At 37.8% G+C, this 16,817-nt stretch overlaps 1 protein-coding gene across 1 annotated transcript in view; it reads left to right on the forward strand.

Annotated features, from left to right (window-relative positions):
* LOC124156453 (regulatory-associated protein of mTOR) overlaps window positions 1-16,817 on the forward strand; it is a 65,733-nt gene that overhangs the window by 5,052 nt on the left and 43,864 nt on the right. The window contains exons 6-11 of the mRNA XM_046531015.1: window positions 4,499-4,665; window positions 8,264-8,323; window positions 9,960-10,060; window positions 14,133-14,266; window positions 14,932-15,120; window positions 16,328-16,522. Of these exons, the coding sequence (XP_046386971.1) occupies window positions 4,499-4,665; window positions 8,264-8,323; window positions 9,960-10,060; window positions 14,133-14,266; window positions 14,932-15,120; window positions 16,328-16,522 (846 nt within the window). The remainder of the gene's footprint in view (window positions 1-4,498; window positions 4,666-8,263; window positions 8,324-9,959; window positions 10,061-14,132; window positions 14,267-14,931; window positions 15,121-16,327; window positions 16,523-16,817) is intronic.

A 16,817-nucleotide genomic window follows, 5' to 3' on the forward strand; every position in this document is an offset into this window, starting at 1 on the left:
TTCAATAATGTTGCGTCAACGCAACGCCATTGAATTCTAATTCTAATTAATGGGTTAAAGTTGCCTATTGTCGGAAAGTTTTCTTCGTTTGATAGGGTATTAATAATCCTTATTTAAACCAAGCACTACCTGCTAGCAGCCTGCATCGTAGCGGCGCTCATATATTCGCACCACGGTGGCCTCACAAGGCGAAAGCCGGTACCAGAATGATGTCACACAGGCTTTTCCCAGCATTCATACTTAGCCGTCGTGTTTTCGCGCACATGAAATTTTTCACTTTTTAATTAACTTAAATTTTTCACTCATTTAACAAACAAGTTCTTTTTTCTACCCACCAAAAGGTGTGTAGTGAAACAACTCAATTACCCCACCAATAATAATAGAAGTTTTCGAATACAATTTAAATGTAAAAAAAATCATTCGTCGCCTAAATAACGAAAAAGTGGTTGAGCTCACATACAAAAAATATCAATGGGACAAAATAATAAATAAAACAATTATACAACATTAACATTATATGGGGTAACAGTGTTACCCCGCTCAGTCGCGGTAGGGTTAACGACAGCTCACAACATCAACAGGTTGTTATTTTTTGGCCACCAGACAAACTGGAAGAATCAGCCCTGATAGATTGGATCTTCGCAAGTGTTCGCAACAATTTACTTGGAAACCAGAAACATATGACACACGAGTAGTAAATAAAAACAAATTCGAGAAGTATGTGAAGGTTATGGAGGCTAAAAACTCGGCTATAACATTACACAATCACTAAATCAATAATAATGACCCTAAAGGGAAAAATATTTTCTCAATGAAATTAAATAAAAGAAAAGTTGAAGTTACATCCCTTGGGCATAATAGAGAAACGCGAATATATACCGAAACGCCAACAATTCACCAGCCTCCAACCTTAAGCTTCATTTAATTAGCAATTTAGAGGCTATCGCTAACTTATATCATTCTTAGATCGCCGTAGCACACACAAAAAGCTTAGAATAATTGCTCCATTACTCGTGAATCTGAATGAAAACTCATATAAAATCATTCATCACACGATTGTTTACCTTCGTATGCTCATTCAAGATAAACAAATGCCTGCCTGAGGCGACGACAACAGTAATTCCAACACTGAAATATTGAATATGCACCTAATTATTTCTCTCCACGTATTTTGGATAGTAACACATCGCAGTAAACAAAGTAAATCTCCGTTCCGACAAAGATGTTTGGCACGATCACTTCACAATACAGAAAATGTCATCAACCTCGCGAAAATGCAATTGGAAAACGAGTGAAGTAGTGCACACTAACCTCAAATATCTACTTTAGAAAACACCGCAATACACTATTTCACGCACAGAAGTAATCATAAGTTAAATTTACATATGGCACCCATACACATGAGGTTAAATTGAAACAATAATCATAATAATTAAACACGAATAGTTCAATGCAGTGCAAGGCTTAAAATATGCAAAATACAAACCGACAGGAACTGTGGAAGCCAGAAAGTCATTGGAGCTCACGAAAAAATCATTTTCAACTAAATAAATCAACGAAAGAAAGATAAATATGCAATAACACGATATATTCTACGCTCTTACCTTCGAGAACAACATCTATTTACAAACAAACGAAATATATGCGGCGCGTAACCAAGGACAATAATAGCAGTAAGTGAAGCTCAATTTCTCTGAAGGAGCAGAAGTGGCACCGCTTAATTTGTTAAGAAACTTTTGCAAACCACTGTACATAACCATACCCTCTTAACTACTACACTTACCCTCCGTAGCCTTTCTAGAATAGGGTAGTTTCCTTCATCAAAGAAAACAAAATGCTATGATTGCGATTCCTTACCCGCCATTAGTGTATTCATAATATACAAATTATTTGGTTTTAGAAACCCCAGTTTAGACGAATGGCAACGGTCAATGTTAACCTCATTTGAAAAAGGCCAGATTGGCACCAATGCGATTCTGCTCCATGTGACGTTACAGGGACCTAGTTTCTATACGAGTAGATAGGAGTTTTACATCATCTGAGATTACTAATGCATGTATGAGGCACAGAGCTCAGGGAAACATCTCATAATAATCACACATTAAAAATACCTATGTTCGGAAAGTTTCCTTTGTTTGAAAGAGGAATAATAATCCTAATTTAAGCCAAGCGCTACCAGCTAGCAGGGTACTCAGCTACCTGCTAGCAGCCTGCGTCGTATCAGCGCTCATGCCTCGCCCCAAGGTCACCTCACAAGGCGGCAGGGGAAACCAGAAATATGTCACACAGACTTTTTCGCATCATTCCTACTTAGCTGTCGCGTTTTCACACGCTTGAAATTTTTCACTTTTCATTTAATCGCAAAAAATTGATATTGTCATTTAAAAATCTTTAAGTGTGAAATTCGTACTCCAGGATAATAATCTTTCGATTTAGGCAATACAAAAATAATAGGAAACCACCCTGTTGGTGCTGCGTGCCATGCCAGAGAATGCTGCTTGTACCTCCTCATGTGAACGAACATGCGTTGCAATTTCCCCTGTTATGCCCCAGATTCTCACAACTGTGACGCCTCTGTGCTTAGCTGCACCAGCCAAATTTGATTTTTTATTGTTGCAAAAGCATTTTGGATCTGCTTTACTCATTCAGTGTCTGTAAAGTTTTTATGTTACTTTTCAAATATTCTGGTGGTTGATCTTCTCCTTGTAAAAACTTGACCAAAGCTCTGATGTAACTTAGGGACTCTGGCAATGTTCATAACATATAGGTCATTTTCTCCTTTTCAGTTATCCCTACTCTTACTGCTAAGTTTTTAAATCATTTACTGCTTTCTCAAATTGCTGAAAAATATTGGTATATCATCAGGTTTTCAATTTCAATCTTTCTTATTTGTTTCAACACACTACATTTTTGGAATATGGTCGACTCTTTCCAAGTATAACTCATCAAATTTCTTTTTAATATCTTATGTTTCAATTTCCTGGTTGCTCACCAACTCTAATTGCTTGTTTGTAATTGCAGTTTGTATGTAATATTTGTTGTTGAATTTTTTTTCATCCCACTCTTCACCATCATCATCTTTTTTTTTATTCTGGAAATGTTGACATAACACTTCTTCATTTTCCGGTACATCAAAATACGTTTCTTCTTACTTTCCCTATCTTCGAACTTCCCAAAATTTTCACCATCGAAAATTGGAATTGTAATATCTGTCATTTTTATAGCTCTTATTTATATCAATTATTACTTCTTAAACATGGACTGTGCTACCACATTAAGAATTACTGGGAAATATCTTTTTTAGAGAACATGACCGTACTCATCATGATGACTGGAGAGTAATACATAAAACATTCTTTAAACAACTCTGCAATTTAGCCATATTAACTAATGTAAATGTTCCTACATTATGTGATAACATAATATTTTAACAGTTTCACTATGTGTAGTAAAATATTCAAAGTATTTTACTCTCTTCATGGAATACCATTTTAAAATAATCATGTGGAAATGTGCAAAGTTTTTTTTTTGCTGATTCAGTAAGTGACTTTTGGTGTAGCTGCGAGTTTAAGATTGTATTTAATCAAAATATATATGATAGTTTTATGTCAAATGCACACTCCTGGATGGGTGTTATTGTATTCCCATTGAAGGAAGGTGAGCCAAAAGATATTGTAGACTAACACTGGTCTAGTGTGCTTAATCTGTCAAACGTAGCTGTTTCTGTTTCAAATAGACATAGTGATGGATTAGAAAAATTGTTTTTTTTTTTTTTTTTGGAAAAATTGACCCATTGAAAAGAAGTGGTGAAATTAAACAATTTGACAACCAAAAGTTTGCAACCCTTTGCTCCACCTTTGTGCCATTATCTTTTATGGGGAAGAAGGCTGAAAATTGGAAAATGCATGATTAAATAGTATTTCCCAATTGATCCTGCTAAGTGTCCAAATAGACGATTTAGTGTGCGCAGGTATCATGTTAAATATGTAGATAAAGCAAGTCATGGCATAACGAGGCTGTGGGTAGCTGGCCACTTGTGCTTTCTGTCCACTTGCCACAAGCCGAGTATTTGTGTGGTACGTATCTGACTGGAGTATCTGGTGGATTGGTTTTGATTGATGAAATCTCACGTTTTGCATTTTATGGAGATCTATATAGTATTTGCATTAAATATTTAGTTCATGCAGTAAGTCTTCCAGGAAATGGATCCATTGAGTTGAAATTTGAGTTTGGAGTGGAATATAAAATGTGGATTGGAGGCCAGTGCATTCTCTCAGTGCACTCTCAACTGCAGATTCTGCATTCTGTGGTTTGGGGCTGTTTGGCATGGATGCAAGGGAAATGTCTCCTTGGTCCTTGTGAATTTATTATATTGCCCATTTAAGGAGCTTCTGCTGTGGTTAAAATTAGCTGTAACTTGTGTGTTTAAGCTCCTTGCTCTATTACGTATGGCTAGTTTTTGAGTAAGCCAGACTTAGTGAATTTATCTCCCCTGCAGCAACTGGTGTCCCAGAATAGAGGAACGATGACTCCCCCACCGTCTTTCAAGAACTGCATCCAGCTCGCTGCCTGCTCAGCCTCTCAAATCCTGCCTATGAACCCTGACCTGCCCGCCGACATCTTCACTGCTTGCCTTACCACTCCAATTAAAATAGCTCTTCGATGGTGAGAATTGTTACTGTTTCTCTATCTAACCATGGTGCATGTAATGATACTTTTTGTGGATGCACACCCAGCATTTTTATGTAAGGATAGGGTATTAGAAGAGTTGATCGCCAAATACCTGGAATAATGAGCTATTTACGCTATTCGTTATTCCAGGATGCAAAGTAATCACCTAATCGAATTTCGAATACACAGCACGGATCGTCTGTGATTCTCTTCTGTGGACAGTGGGTGGGTCTTAATGTGGGCTTGAAATGCTTTAAATAATATTTTTAAGAAAACTTGTAATTGCAAAAAATGTTTGCTGCGTACAACACGTTTCGGTTCAGTGAGCCATCATCTGGTACAAGACACTGCAAAACATTTGAAAATCACTTTTATACCCTTGAGAAAGGGGTTTGGGGAGGAGTTGACATCTTTGAAGAAGGGGGTGGGGACAGGTGTACAGAGGAGAGACAGGGGGAAAAGATAAAACTACGGAATGTGGGGATTTACAGCAAAAGCTTGTGTGCTTCAGATTGACTAGTTTTTTTTTTTGTTTTTTTTTTTTTTTGAGATAAGCCATTTGGATGTAATCATTCTTAATTTTATCCATCAAGTGCTGACAAATGGGGATCTAGTTTACAAAGTGCTCACTGTTGTGAGAGACAATGCTAGGAATGTTAAAGCTGCTTTGGAAAATTCATGATATTTACATGTGCCTTGTTTAGCCCATACCTTGCAGTTGGTTATCCAAGATGGGCTTTTAAATGGCAGTGATAAGTCAACTGCAGCAGGTTTTTGCCATCAGATAGCTGGGCATTTCAAACACTGTACTCATGCAATGAAAGTGTTTAAATGTGCTCGATAAACAGTGAGTGTTAAGTTACTCTGATAGTGCAAGATCATCAAACGAGATGGAATTGTATGCTGGCTAGCTTGAAAGAGCAAGGTTAGGCTGTAGCCGTTGCAGCTTCGAAAATATTTTGCAAATGGAACTGACTTGTGATCAAGGGACTTCCTTGATAGTGTAGTAGTAATTTTGAATATTTTCAGGCATGCATCACTTTTTTGCAAGCTCAGTATCTATGGCCATTGAAGAGGTCCTCCCAATTGTTAATAGTGCATTAGAACAGCTGAAGAGACTCCTCCCTGTTCGACAGGGCTTTTTAACATGAATAAAGATTTATGCAGATTAGTGTTCTTTCTTTCAAAACGGTGCAAGAATGAAGAGGAAAAATGTATTCATGCATTTGCTACCCTACTTGATCCCCAACTAAAAAGGGTAGTGTTTTCAAGAGCTGGAAAAATGGTGCAACGGTGATACGGCATGAAGTACTCTGGTGGAGTCGGTTCATTGGTGAAAGACAGGCAACAGGAGCACTTCCATTGGAGTCCACGGTAAGCTGTTAAAAATAGATTTCATAGCTTTTAGGTTTCTCTAGTTTTCTTGACATGAATTATACAATTATTGATCATTCTTTTCTGTACTGATTGATTGATGTTAAATTAAATATTGATAGCATTCTTGACTGATTGTTGGCTTGCTTCGCTTTAGCATTTTAGGTATTTTAATATTTATATATCATTTATTATTCATTTACCTTTTTGCTATGAAACATTGCTTCTTGAAAATTTCAATCGAAGTTATCAGTAGATCTTTAATACTAATTGCTTCTTCTGACATTTTCAATTAGCTTCTAAATGTTTTTAACGGTTGGCAGCAACTTGAATAAAGGAGCTGTCTGCTATAAGAAAATTCATTCTTTGTGGGCATTCTGCTCTCTGCTGATGTCCACCAATACATGCATTCAGCAACTGAAGGGGAGGCCAGCTGAAGAAGAGGTGGAACAATACTTGGAGGAACCACTTCTTTCATCAAATTCAAGAATGTTTGGATGTGGGAAAGGCTGTGCCAAATTTCTGTGTTTATGGAAACTTAGAAATACTTAAGTACACCGCCTGCAACAGTTTTTTCCAAGAGGCTGTTTAGCACAGCAGGATTAATCCTATGATAGAAAGGGAAATATACTAGACCCAGACAAGGTGAAAATGTCAGTTTAAAAAAAAACTCACTCATTGTAACGTTGATTGTGGTTTTAAAATTACTATATTTCAGAATTCCATTTGTTTTTAATGGCGCCTGATTTGCTAAGTGCAGTTTTCTGTTTTTACTTGTAATTTGCGATGTACCAGAGACTTTGGTGCCACAGAAATCATGTGAGAAAAAGGAAAAGACTGAATCCAGAGGGAGTGATGGCATTATGTAGTTATTTTTAAATGAGACTTAAATGTGATATATTTTTCTTTATGATTTAGATGTGCCTTGTTTTGAAGTGCCACCAGTGTTATTATAAGGTAGTAACCATATTTGAAAAGTGCAATTTGTATTTATACAAGTTACTTGTGAGTGACAATAAAAATTAATGCTATTCAATCTGTCTCTGCTTCTATGTATGTATTGCTATGGATTCTTCCTAGTGAAATCCTGCATGATGAATTTCCAAGATAATTTTACATTTGTGAAAAGGATATTGAGAAGCAAGGGTTTTCTTAGATTAGATTGCATCTTTTGATGTGTGATAGAGGGTAGAAATTTTTGGATATCATGGTGGGTGATTGAGATAGTTGTACCTATAAATATTTTTTTTGTTTTTAGAAATTCCCTTTCAGTTTTAGAGTAATCAGTTACCCTACTAATTAAGTTCTAGTATTACAGCTATCTACTGTTCTTTGTCAGCCATTTTTACGTCATCATGAAATATTTTTGTTCATTTATTTTATAGGTCGCTCATAAATCCTGAATCCAATGGGAATTAATTTTCTCAAATTTCCAAAATTACATCATTCATGAACTCGAATCAAAACTCAGGAGTTTTATCACATCTTAACTGGAGTTGAAAATTTAGGCTTCACCCAGCTCTAACATAATTATTGTCAGAGAAGTGGAGCTACTGGGCAGGAGCATAACCATGTTAAGCAATTTTTGGCCCTCACTAACGCCATTCATATCTTAATTTTGGTGCCCTGGTCTAGGTTAGATAGTTGGAGAAGGGCACGTAATACCTAGACCATTCACACCAATAGTCAGGCAGTAGTCGGGAAGGAGTAGTGGAGAGAAGGCTACCATTGTCCAGCCATAAGCTAAATGTGCCTTGGGGACAATGGCTGAGTGTCCTTCCAACAGGCTGAGTGCAACACTTGAAGTGCCTTCAACAAAGCACTTAAGTGGTAATTGGATACAGACTAGGGCACCTGACTAAGGTCCCTCAGCCATTCAATCTACGGAGTTGGGTCAAAAGCTAATTAAGTAAAGGTCTCAGAAAGTCTCTACTCGGAAAAATTATTATTAATTTCTGTAAACTTGGCATGCTCACATTACTACAAAATAGCCATCCTAGTAGTGGGTTTATTAGTAGTAATTCACATCTCATCCCTACTCAGCCCCAGGTCTGTGTTATACAGTTTGCCCCCAAAGCTCTGAATCTATGTTCCAAACCTTGTTTCAATATCTTTATTCCCACTTGAGGTGATGATATTCATAGTGCAGATTCCTCTTTTAAGTATTTGTAAATATCTATTCGATTTCATTCATTCATGAACTGATTTGTTATTTCAGGTTTGTGATGCAGAATACATCTAAGTTAGTTCCAAAAGTTTCCATGGATCTCATTGACAAGTAAGTATCATTCTGTTTCCTTATTTATGAAATTAATTACAGTGAGAGCTCAGTATAATGAATGCTTAGAATGGCGTGAAAATCACTCATTATGCCATGCTCTCATTTCATGTGAAGTCGTCAGGTCTAGCCTCTCCTTGCCCATCGTGGTCTTTACTCACTGTTTTTGTTTTCATCCATGCTGTTTGAAATTGGTGAAAGAGCTATATTCATGCACATTTGTCTATTTATTGACAATTCAGCGAACATAATCTGTTGAAACAATAATTTTTTCTTTGCTGTAGTCTTTGAGTGGGTTAGTGCAGTGCTTATCTCCAATAATAAGGCATCAGAATGCATGATATGCAGGGATATTGCTATGAATCCAGCGTTGTGGTTCACCTATCAAAGACCTATCAAATCTTTGTGCACTGCTAGAATCATACTCGTGACCTTGGTTAGCGAAGTCATGTCGCACAGAAATCGCTCCCAAGGCAACCAATGTGTGATATGGTTCAGTGATCATATAATGTGATGGTGGTTTTGCATCGTCCCCAGAACAAGGAAATGGAAAATAGGCAACCAAGAACCATGGATGTGGGGTAGCATGATTAGAAAAATATTTTTTTTTTCTGTGAAGTTTATTCTTAGTCAGGCATTCAAAAGTGAGCAATCCATGATTTTCTGTCATTCACAGTCGATTTTGCCTAGTTGTGGCTCTACTGGGTGAAAACTTTATCAATTTGGTTGTATTTGAGACCTTAAAGCCATAAATTAACTTTTTAGTGTGTTTTGGTGTATGACCACTACCCTAGGGATCAGCATTCCTCTTCTTTTATTTTGAATGGCTCTCGGATAATGGGGTGACATTTCACAGCAAACAGCTACACTTATTGTCCACGATGTCAAGTGCCATGAACTTCAGTAAATTGCCATGGGAATCAAGGAAGCATGATAGTGTTGTGGTCTGTGCAGTGGCTCAGGAAAGCAAAGTTCTGTGGTTCGATGCCTAGCCCAGATGAAGTTTTTCTCATGGTAGTCAATGTGAATTTCATTACTTTTCATTTGTCAAGATTGAAGTTTATACATCAAAATCTAAGCCAAGCATAGTGTTGGAATGAGGTTCACCTTAGGGTAGTGGCTTCTTCGAAGCCCGTACTCCCTATTTGTTGCCATCTTAAGTGGACCTCAGGGTCCTGGCACCATGGACCTCAGTAAATTAACATGGTAATGTAAGAACCTGGATAGAATAGTGGTCTGCACTGTAGCCTTGAAAGCCAATGATCTGTGCAGGTCAATTTCCAGTACAGGGAATTTTTCCACAGCAATTAATGTGAATTTCACTGCCATTTCACTGTGGTAGGAATGAAATATATCACAAAGACATTTCTTGACAATATTTTTCTACTCAACAAAAAACCTGTGGTGTGATTAATTAAACTTCAATAACAACCAGTGTCCACTTATCAAATGATTTTTAAGATCTTGGAAGCCCTCGCTTTATAGAGCTCCCTCACTTTTGCGATTGTTTTTGATTCACTATCAAAGCAAAATGGAATTAAGTATGAAATATGTCCCATTAGTACGAGCTAATTTGAATGATGTGATGAATGTGTCAGGTTTAATTGCCATAATGGCATAATTTACGTAATTTCAGAATTCCTGGGCAGCTGAATGACAGGAGGACAATGCTGGGGGAGCTGAACTGGATCTTTACAGCCATCACAGATACCATAGCGTGGAACACGTTGCCAAGGGGTATGTCCAGTTTGTGATCCATTAGTTAGGACTGGTGTACATAATTCATATACAGTATTTCTCCGAATATAGTCCCCCTCTGAATATAATCCCCCCCTCCCTAATTTTGAGGCTTCAGTTTCGGGGAAAGTTAAAAAAATGCATTTAAATATAGTCCCCCCCTTTACTTTTACCGTGGGCATTTTTGGAAAAAAAAGGGGGACTATATTCAGACATATACGGTAGTTATCTACCTGTATTGGGGCCAGTGGTGCAGCAAGGGGGAGGTTTTGGGGGATAAACCCCTCCCCAGAGCTCCGAGAAACTTTTAAGTTTAATGCATTTTACTTCATTTGATTAATATAATTATAGAAGAGTGTAAGGATTTATAAAATGTCCCTCGGAAAACCATAAAACTCACCATTTATCTTAAGAAAATTTCTTGGGGAGGGCCCCCGCACCTACCACTTATCCTGGCGGGTATACCAAACACCCCAGGACTAGTTGTGCCTAAAACCCCCCCTAGCCTTAATTCCTAGCTGATTGAGGCTACTTAGGTAAGTTGAAACATTTCTATAAGACTTTCCAAGATAGATGCATGAATTGCCCTGTGAATAAAGTTGCTCAAGTTGTTATGAGGATCCCATGTTATGCTAAATTGTATTTCTGTTAGTGCAGGCAATGGAATTTGAGGTATGGCAAAAGATTGATTGGTGTGATGTCTCAGGCTTCAGTGTGTATGTGGTTGGAGTTCAACTTTTGATAATGGCCCAGTCTGGCTTCATTCTGTGCATAATTTGAAGTCCATATTTTTTTCTCCCTTCAATACCAAATTAATAAATTTTCACCACAATATACAGTAAAACCTCTCTTAAACGAAACTCAAGGGACCGAAATTTTGCCGTTTCGTTGATCGGGAGTTCGTTCCCCGGAGGTGATGCGCACGTTGCATCATTCTAGGGGCTCGGAAATTGAAGCAAGTCTGCATGCGTTATCTTCATTCTACCTTCGCATACTTCAAAAAAGTGCTTATTTCTTCAGCTGCAATGCAAATCGCGGGCAATTGACCACATTTAGGAAGCCTCAGTTCGTATTATTCAATCACTTCGCGTGCTTTTTCATCGGTTTTCAAAAATGTATGCAACGTAGCGGTGAGCGCGAGGCCATCCCTTTATTCTCAATATTTGAAATAGAGTACATGTATTCGCAAAGTTTACACTGAAAAATTAAGAATTCGATAGATTTGACCATTACTAGTATAAAGTTAAAGTAACAGCACCAAATATAGCTTCATCATGAAATTAAGATCGCTCTACCATAACAGCGCGAGTGCGACTTTCGTCGACCCATTCAAGTGCAGAGGGTGGCAGCATTTCTTTATAGTAGTCGAATCCAAAATACTCCATAGCAATATTTGCGGTCGCGGGCTTCGTAAATAATTCATTGTACTAGCATCATTTCCATCGCATTCCGGATAGACAACTGCCGATAAGAAAACATCTTGAAAGGCCTTATGCATGAGTTCTCGAAGTAAAAAACGTCACGATTTTGAAAAATGAGTTTTCGAGAAATTATATTCTGCAACCCTCAGTTCGCTGGCTTTGCGGATAGCTAAATTTGAGTCTACTCTGGTGAACTCATCAAACGACCCTTCAATATTCACTACTTTTGAGAGACCCTGCCAGGATTCACGGCTTTCGTCATCACTCTCCATCGCGTGGTCGCAGTTGACTGCAAACCGGATTGACAACTCCCGATAAGAAAACAGCTTGAAAGGCCTCATGCATGAGTTCTTCAAGTAAAATAAGTCACGATAATGATGCTGTTGACTGCAAACCCGGATTTTGCAAAATAACTAAATATGGTGACAGGTGCGACACGCTTCCAAGCTTTGCAAAGCCGCTGCATTACCTGCAAAATGGTCCTCTTCAATTTCGCCGATCCCTTACATCCATTCGACAAACCAAAAACTCCACTAAAATCCGACGGTAATGCCGCTTTGCCGCAGAAATGACCCCTCGGTCGAGAGGTCGCAACTTAGCTATTGCAGTTGGGAGGAAGAAAATAACACGCACATTTTTTATTGTTAGTCCTATGTTTGGGCCCGTGCAGCGATCGTGGAAGAAATCTACTTTCCCCATGAGTGCATCAACTCCCGCCAACCACCGCTGAATTAATCCCGCTGTCATTCATGGATTTTTGCTGCTACCACAGGGGTGAGGCATCACCATTGGCCCAGTCTAAACATGGCATGTTTAGACTGTGTCGTCTTCTTCATGCAACAATTGACGGCCGTCGCAAACCTTTCTCTCAGGAGAAAATCAACACCGCTTCACATCACGTTAGGACATCGCTATAATCGCCGACAGACAGAGACTGACCTTTAGTATAAAGCATTCAATTGAAGTAACGTCTAGATCAATGGGAAATGTTGGCTTTCGTGTCTTAAGTGCGTATATTTTTTATCCAAGATTGCGGCAAATGCAAAATTTTCTCCTATTTTTTAGATGATGATGAAATAAACAATGTGAATGAAACTAGAGTAACTACTGAGTCATATATTAAAGATAATTAAGGGATGCAAATTTTGGCTTTCATCTTCTAGCGCGCACATTGTATCTTCCGTAATTTAGTTAAATTTTAAAGAAGTTATCCAAGATGGCGGCGAGTGAAAAAAAATGCTTCTTGGAATTTACGCGTTGTAATTCTCTGAAGTATCTTAAACGACCATCAAAAGAATGCGATCGAAGTACATAGCTCTAGATATAATATCTTTGAGCGTGTAAATATTGGGACATTGAGTTATTTACGGAAGTCAGCATTAACATTTTTCGCAATTCGCCGCGAGCCTTGAGTTGGGGTCAGCGGAAACACACGACGGAAGGCTATGGTTACGGTTAATAATGACGATTCTGATTGGCTTATTCAGTGGAAGTCTCTGATTTGCCCTCCAACGCTACGAATATTAAATTATTCACATGAAAATAAAAATTTAACCGGAAAAATTGGTTATTGGGAGGTGAATTTCACTCGATCGCGCCGAAATTTCATTTCGTTGATCGGGAGTTTTCGTAAAAGAGGAGTTCGTTCATCGGGGTTTTTCACTACTGTGTTTACATAGGCAATTGGCCGGACCAATAGCATTTGTTCGTTTAACGGAGTTCTTCGTTTAGCGGGAGTTCGTTAAGGTGAGGTTTTACTGTACTTAAGATGAATCTTTCAACTCATAAAAATAGCTATAGAACATGCACACACAAGCTTAATTGATGCTCAGACATTTAGTTATTTTGTTAGCACATGCAAGCTTTCATAAACAGTCCTCAAGAATAGTTAATGTTACATTACAAATTCATACAAAGAGGACTTGTTAATATTAGTTCAGAGCATTGAAATCGTTAAAACTTTGCATATTTCTCAGTATGGCACAACAGAGGTCTCCACCAGTAAACGTTAGAGTGCGTGAGCTGATGACATCCAAAATGGCATCAGTAAATTGCTATAAAGTTAGCGCACATAACATTTTATTTTTTGAAGTATATTCATAGAATATACCTGCCATTTCCACATCTAGACATTTTTATAGGTATTAATTGGGGTAATTTCAATTAAGGACAATGACAGTAAGCCAAAATATATCCATTATATGCAGTGTATTAGAGTGTTTGCAGTGTGTTAGTGAACAAATAAGTTCCAGAGTTACAAGAAAACAATGACTTACAAGGGTAGTGGTAAGATTTAGTTAGTCGGTAAAGTTGTGTTTGGGGTGGGGCGTATGTTTGGCCGTGGGTGGTAGAATTCTCTTCTTTAAGAGTATCCACGTTTGGCATGGGCTTGGTGGTGGCTGTTTGTGGCTGGATTTAAGGAAGAGGTATTATTACAAATACCGTGAGCACGGACTGAAAGGAAGTACAGCATCGAGTGATTCTCGAGCTCGAATCTTGCTCGAAATTCAAGATTTTTTTCAAATTCTCAATTGATCTCACTCAACCAAAAAACGAACCAACCAACTGCTCGCACAGCCCTAATAATTAATATTTCATTTTACTTCCATTTTTGATTTAGAATGTTTGCACTAATTCCTTGATAAATACAGATCTATTTCAGAAGCTATTCAGGCAAGATCTTCTGGTGGCCAGCCTTTTCAGGAACTTCCTTTTAGCCGAGCGCATTATGAGGTCTTACGACTGCACTCCAGTTTCATCTCCAAAATTGCCCCCAACCTACCAGGTGTGTGTAATACTGTGCTATACTTGTATTTTCCTTGTTGCCTGGCAGGGATGTAGGGTTTGGCATTTTCAGGTACAGGTTTATTTATTTATTAAGTTTATTATTCACTCAACATGACAACGTAATGATAGGGTAAACTCTCAAGCAGTAGATCATTAATTTGCTTCTAATTTCAAGGCTGGTTGAAAATTACTTATAATAACAGCATAACAATGGTTTTGAGAACCAAAAGTGATCTTTACTTTTTAGAAACTGTTTTATTATATTCATTATGCTGACAGTGTATTCTTATGGAACATTTTTATATTTTTAATTCCTCTTTAAGTCTTTTCACCGTGTATATTTTATGAAGCATGTATTCTATTTAATGTAAAACATTCATTTTAGCTTCTCTTTCTTTGTAGAGACGATCAAATTTAATTTACCAGTAAATTCTATCAAAAAAATTAAGTTAAAAATATCATGCAAAAAAGTGTGTCATTCTTAATCCTTCTTTCTATAATTGATTGACATTTTTCCCTAAAAATTCTTCTTAAAAACTTTTATAATCTACATCATTTTCAAAGGCAGTTTGACTATGTATTGTGTAAATAATAAAATTTTCTCAAGAATTATTTTTGTACTCTTGGCTCATTATAATGAGTTACCTCTCTCTCTCTCTCCAGCATGCTATGTGGCAGGCGTGGGATCTAGCACTCGACCTATGTCTCTCGCAGCTCCCAGGCATCCTTGAGAGGGACGAGCACTTTGTGCACTCACCGTTCTTTGAGGAACAGCTGACGGCATTCCAGGTGTGGCTGACATTGGGCTCAGAGAGGAGGAATCCTCCAGAGCAGCTACCAATCGTGCTGCAGGTATGGAGCAAGAGGTGACACTAGGCCTCATTGATGGAGTGACTAACATTAAGCTGATGAAAATAATATGCTGTTTCTAACAAGTGGTTGTGTTGGTAGTGAGGTAAAAGAACTTTGTATTACACATTGAAAATTTCATGATACATTAGGAAGCGGTGTTTAACCTTTCCAACTTGCATCCATTGCTGCAGAGGCTACATGCATCCACTATTAAGGTGGCAATTTTGATATCACTTAGGTAGCAAATCTCATTTTGGAGACTCGTCTCAAGTGGGATAAAAAAAGCGATTATTTAGATCAATAAATATATCTGTATAGTCTTGTTGCACTGCAGAATTTCCATGTCCAATGGTTCCAATTTCAATGTCTCTTAGATGTTTTATCATTTTCTGTGTTGCTCACGTAAAATTTTATTTTCATCCATTTTTATTTTCATTTTCTCTTCCATCATGTTCTAGTCTTTATTGGACATGGTGAATGCCTTGATCCACTGATGAATTCATTGGTTGCTTCAAGTATGCATTTATTGCCTGATTCACCCAGGGATGCGGCCCTAATGTCTCCCATTGGGTCCAATTGGTCGGGCAGCTCTTGAACGCTCAAATTAATGATGCGAGCAACCTTTGCATGTTTGCCACCATATCCCTAAATCCATGGTGTATCCTCCCCTAGTAATTCTAGGCTAGTAATTCCCCTCCCACACTTTTCTCACCCGTCAGCCACCTACCCTCCAAAACTTCGAATTTGAAGCTTTATTAAAAAAATCAACTGAAAACCCTTGGAATCTGGGAGGAATCATTCATGAATATTCAGAACTTGGTAACCTCCATGAATTAAGGTAGACCTCCACTTTACAATGGATTTGATGTACGATCACATTAAATGAGCTGATTTTTCGTATGCTTTCTGAAATTTCAAATTCCATTGATTGTATTTCTCTTATCTCAATATGTCATTGATTGTGTAATGCTATGCCTTATTTGTCATAGAAACACATTTTTAACACAGTAATTTACTCATGAAGTGATGCTCTTTGATTCAATTCCTCCTCTGGAAATAATGCTGATGAAGCATAGAATGGAATTTGCTTTGAGATCAGTCCTCCGGAACGTGTTAAAATTACCCAGGGTCCACTATACTGAATTTTTGGCTGAATATGATTGGCTGAAGTAAGTGGCTAATGAGCGGTTCTTCTCTTTTTGTACAGGTTCTGCTCAGCCAGGTGCACCGTCTTAGGGCTTTGGAGCTGCTTGGTCGCTTCCTGGATCTTGGACCATGGGCAGTGAACTTGGCTCTTTCAGTTGGGATATTTCCTTATGTTCTAAAGCTTTTGCAGAGTTCTGCCAGAGAATTGCGTCCTCTTCTTGTTTTCATTTGGGCCAAGATACTTGCAGTTGACAGCGTAAGTTACCATGCATAGATATTTGTCCTCTTCCAATATGGGAGTATAATTTCGTCATTAATTTTGAGCTAAGTGGTCTATTGTTATTCCCCAAGAATGCAATAATCCTATAAGTATCAGGGGTTTGCAGTACTGTAATGTGACTCCCAGCAAATGTATGCTTTTAATTTTTTATAAAAACTGTCTAAAAAATTGCTTGTTCCGGTAAAACCCTTGAATCTTTAATATTTATTATATTACTTATTATTATACTTATTTATTATATTTATTAATATACTTATCAATTTGGATTAGC

This window comes from Ischnura elegans, chromosome 1 (genome assembly GCF_921293095.1).
Source record: "Ischnura elegans chromosome 1, ioIscEleg1.1, whole genome shotgun sequence".
In the NCBI taxonomy this organism is placed as follows: domain Eukaryota; kingdom Metazoa; phylum Arthropoda; class Insecta; order Odonata; family Coenagrionidae; genus Ischnura; species Ischnura elegans.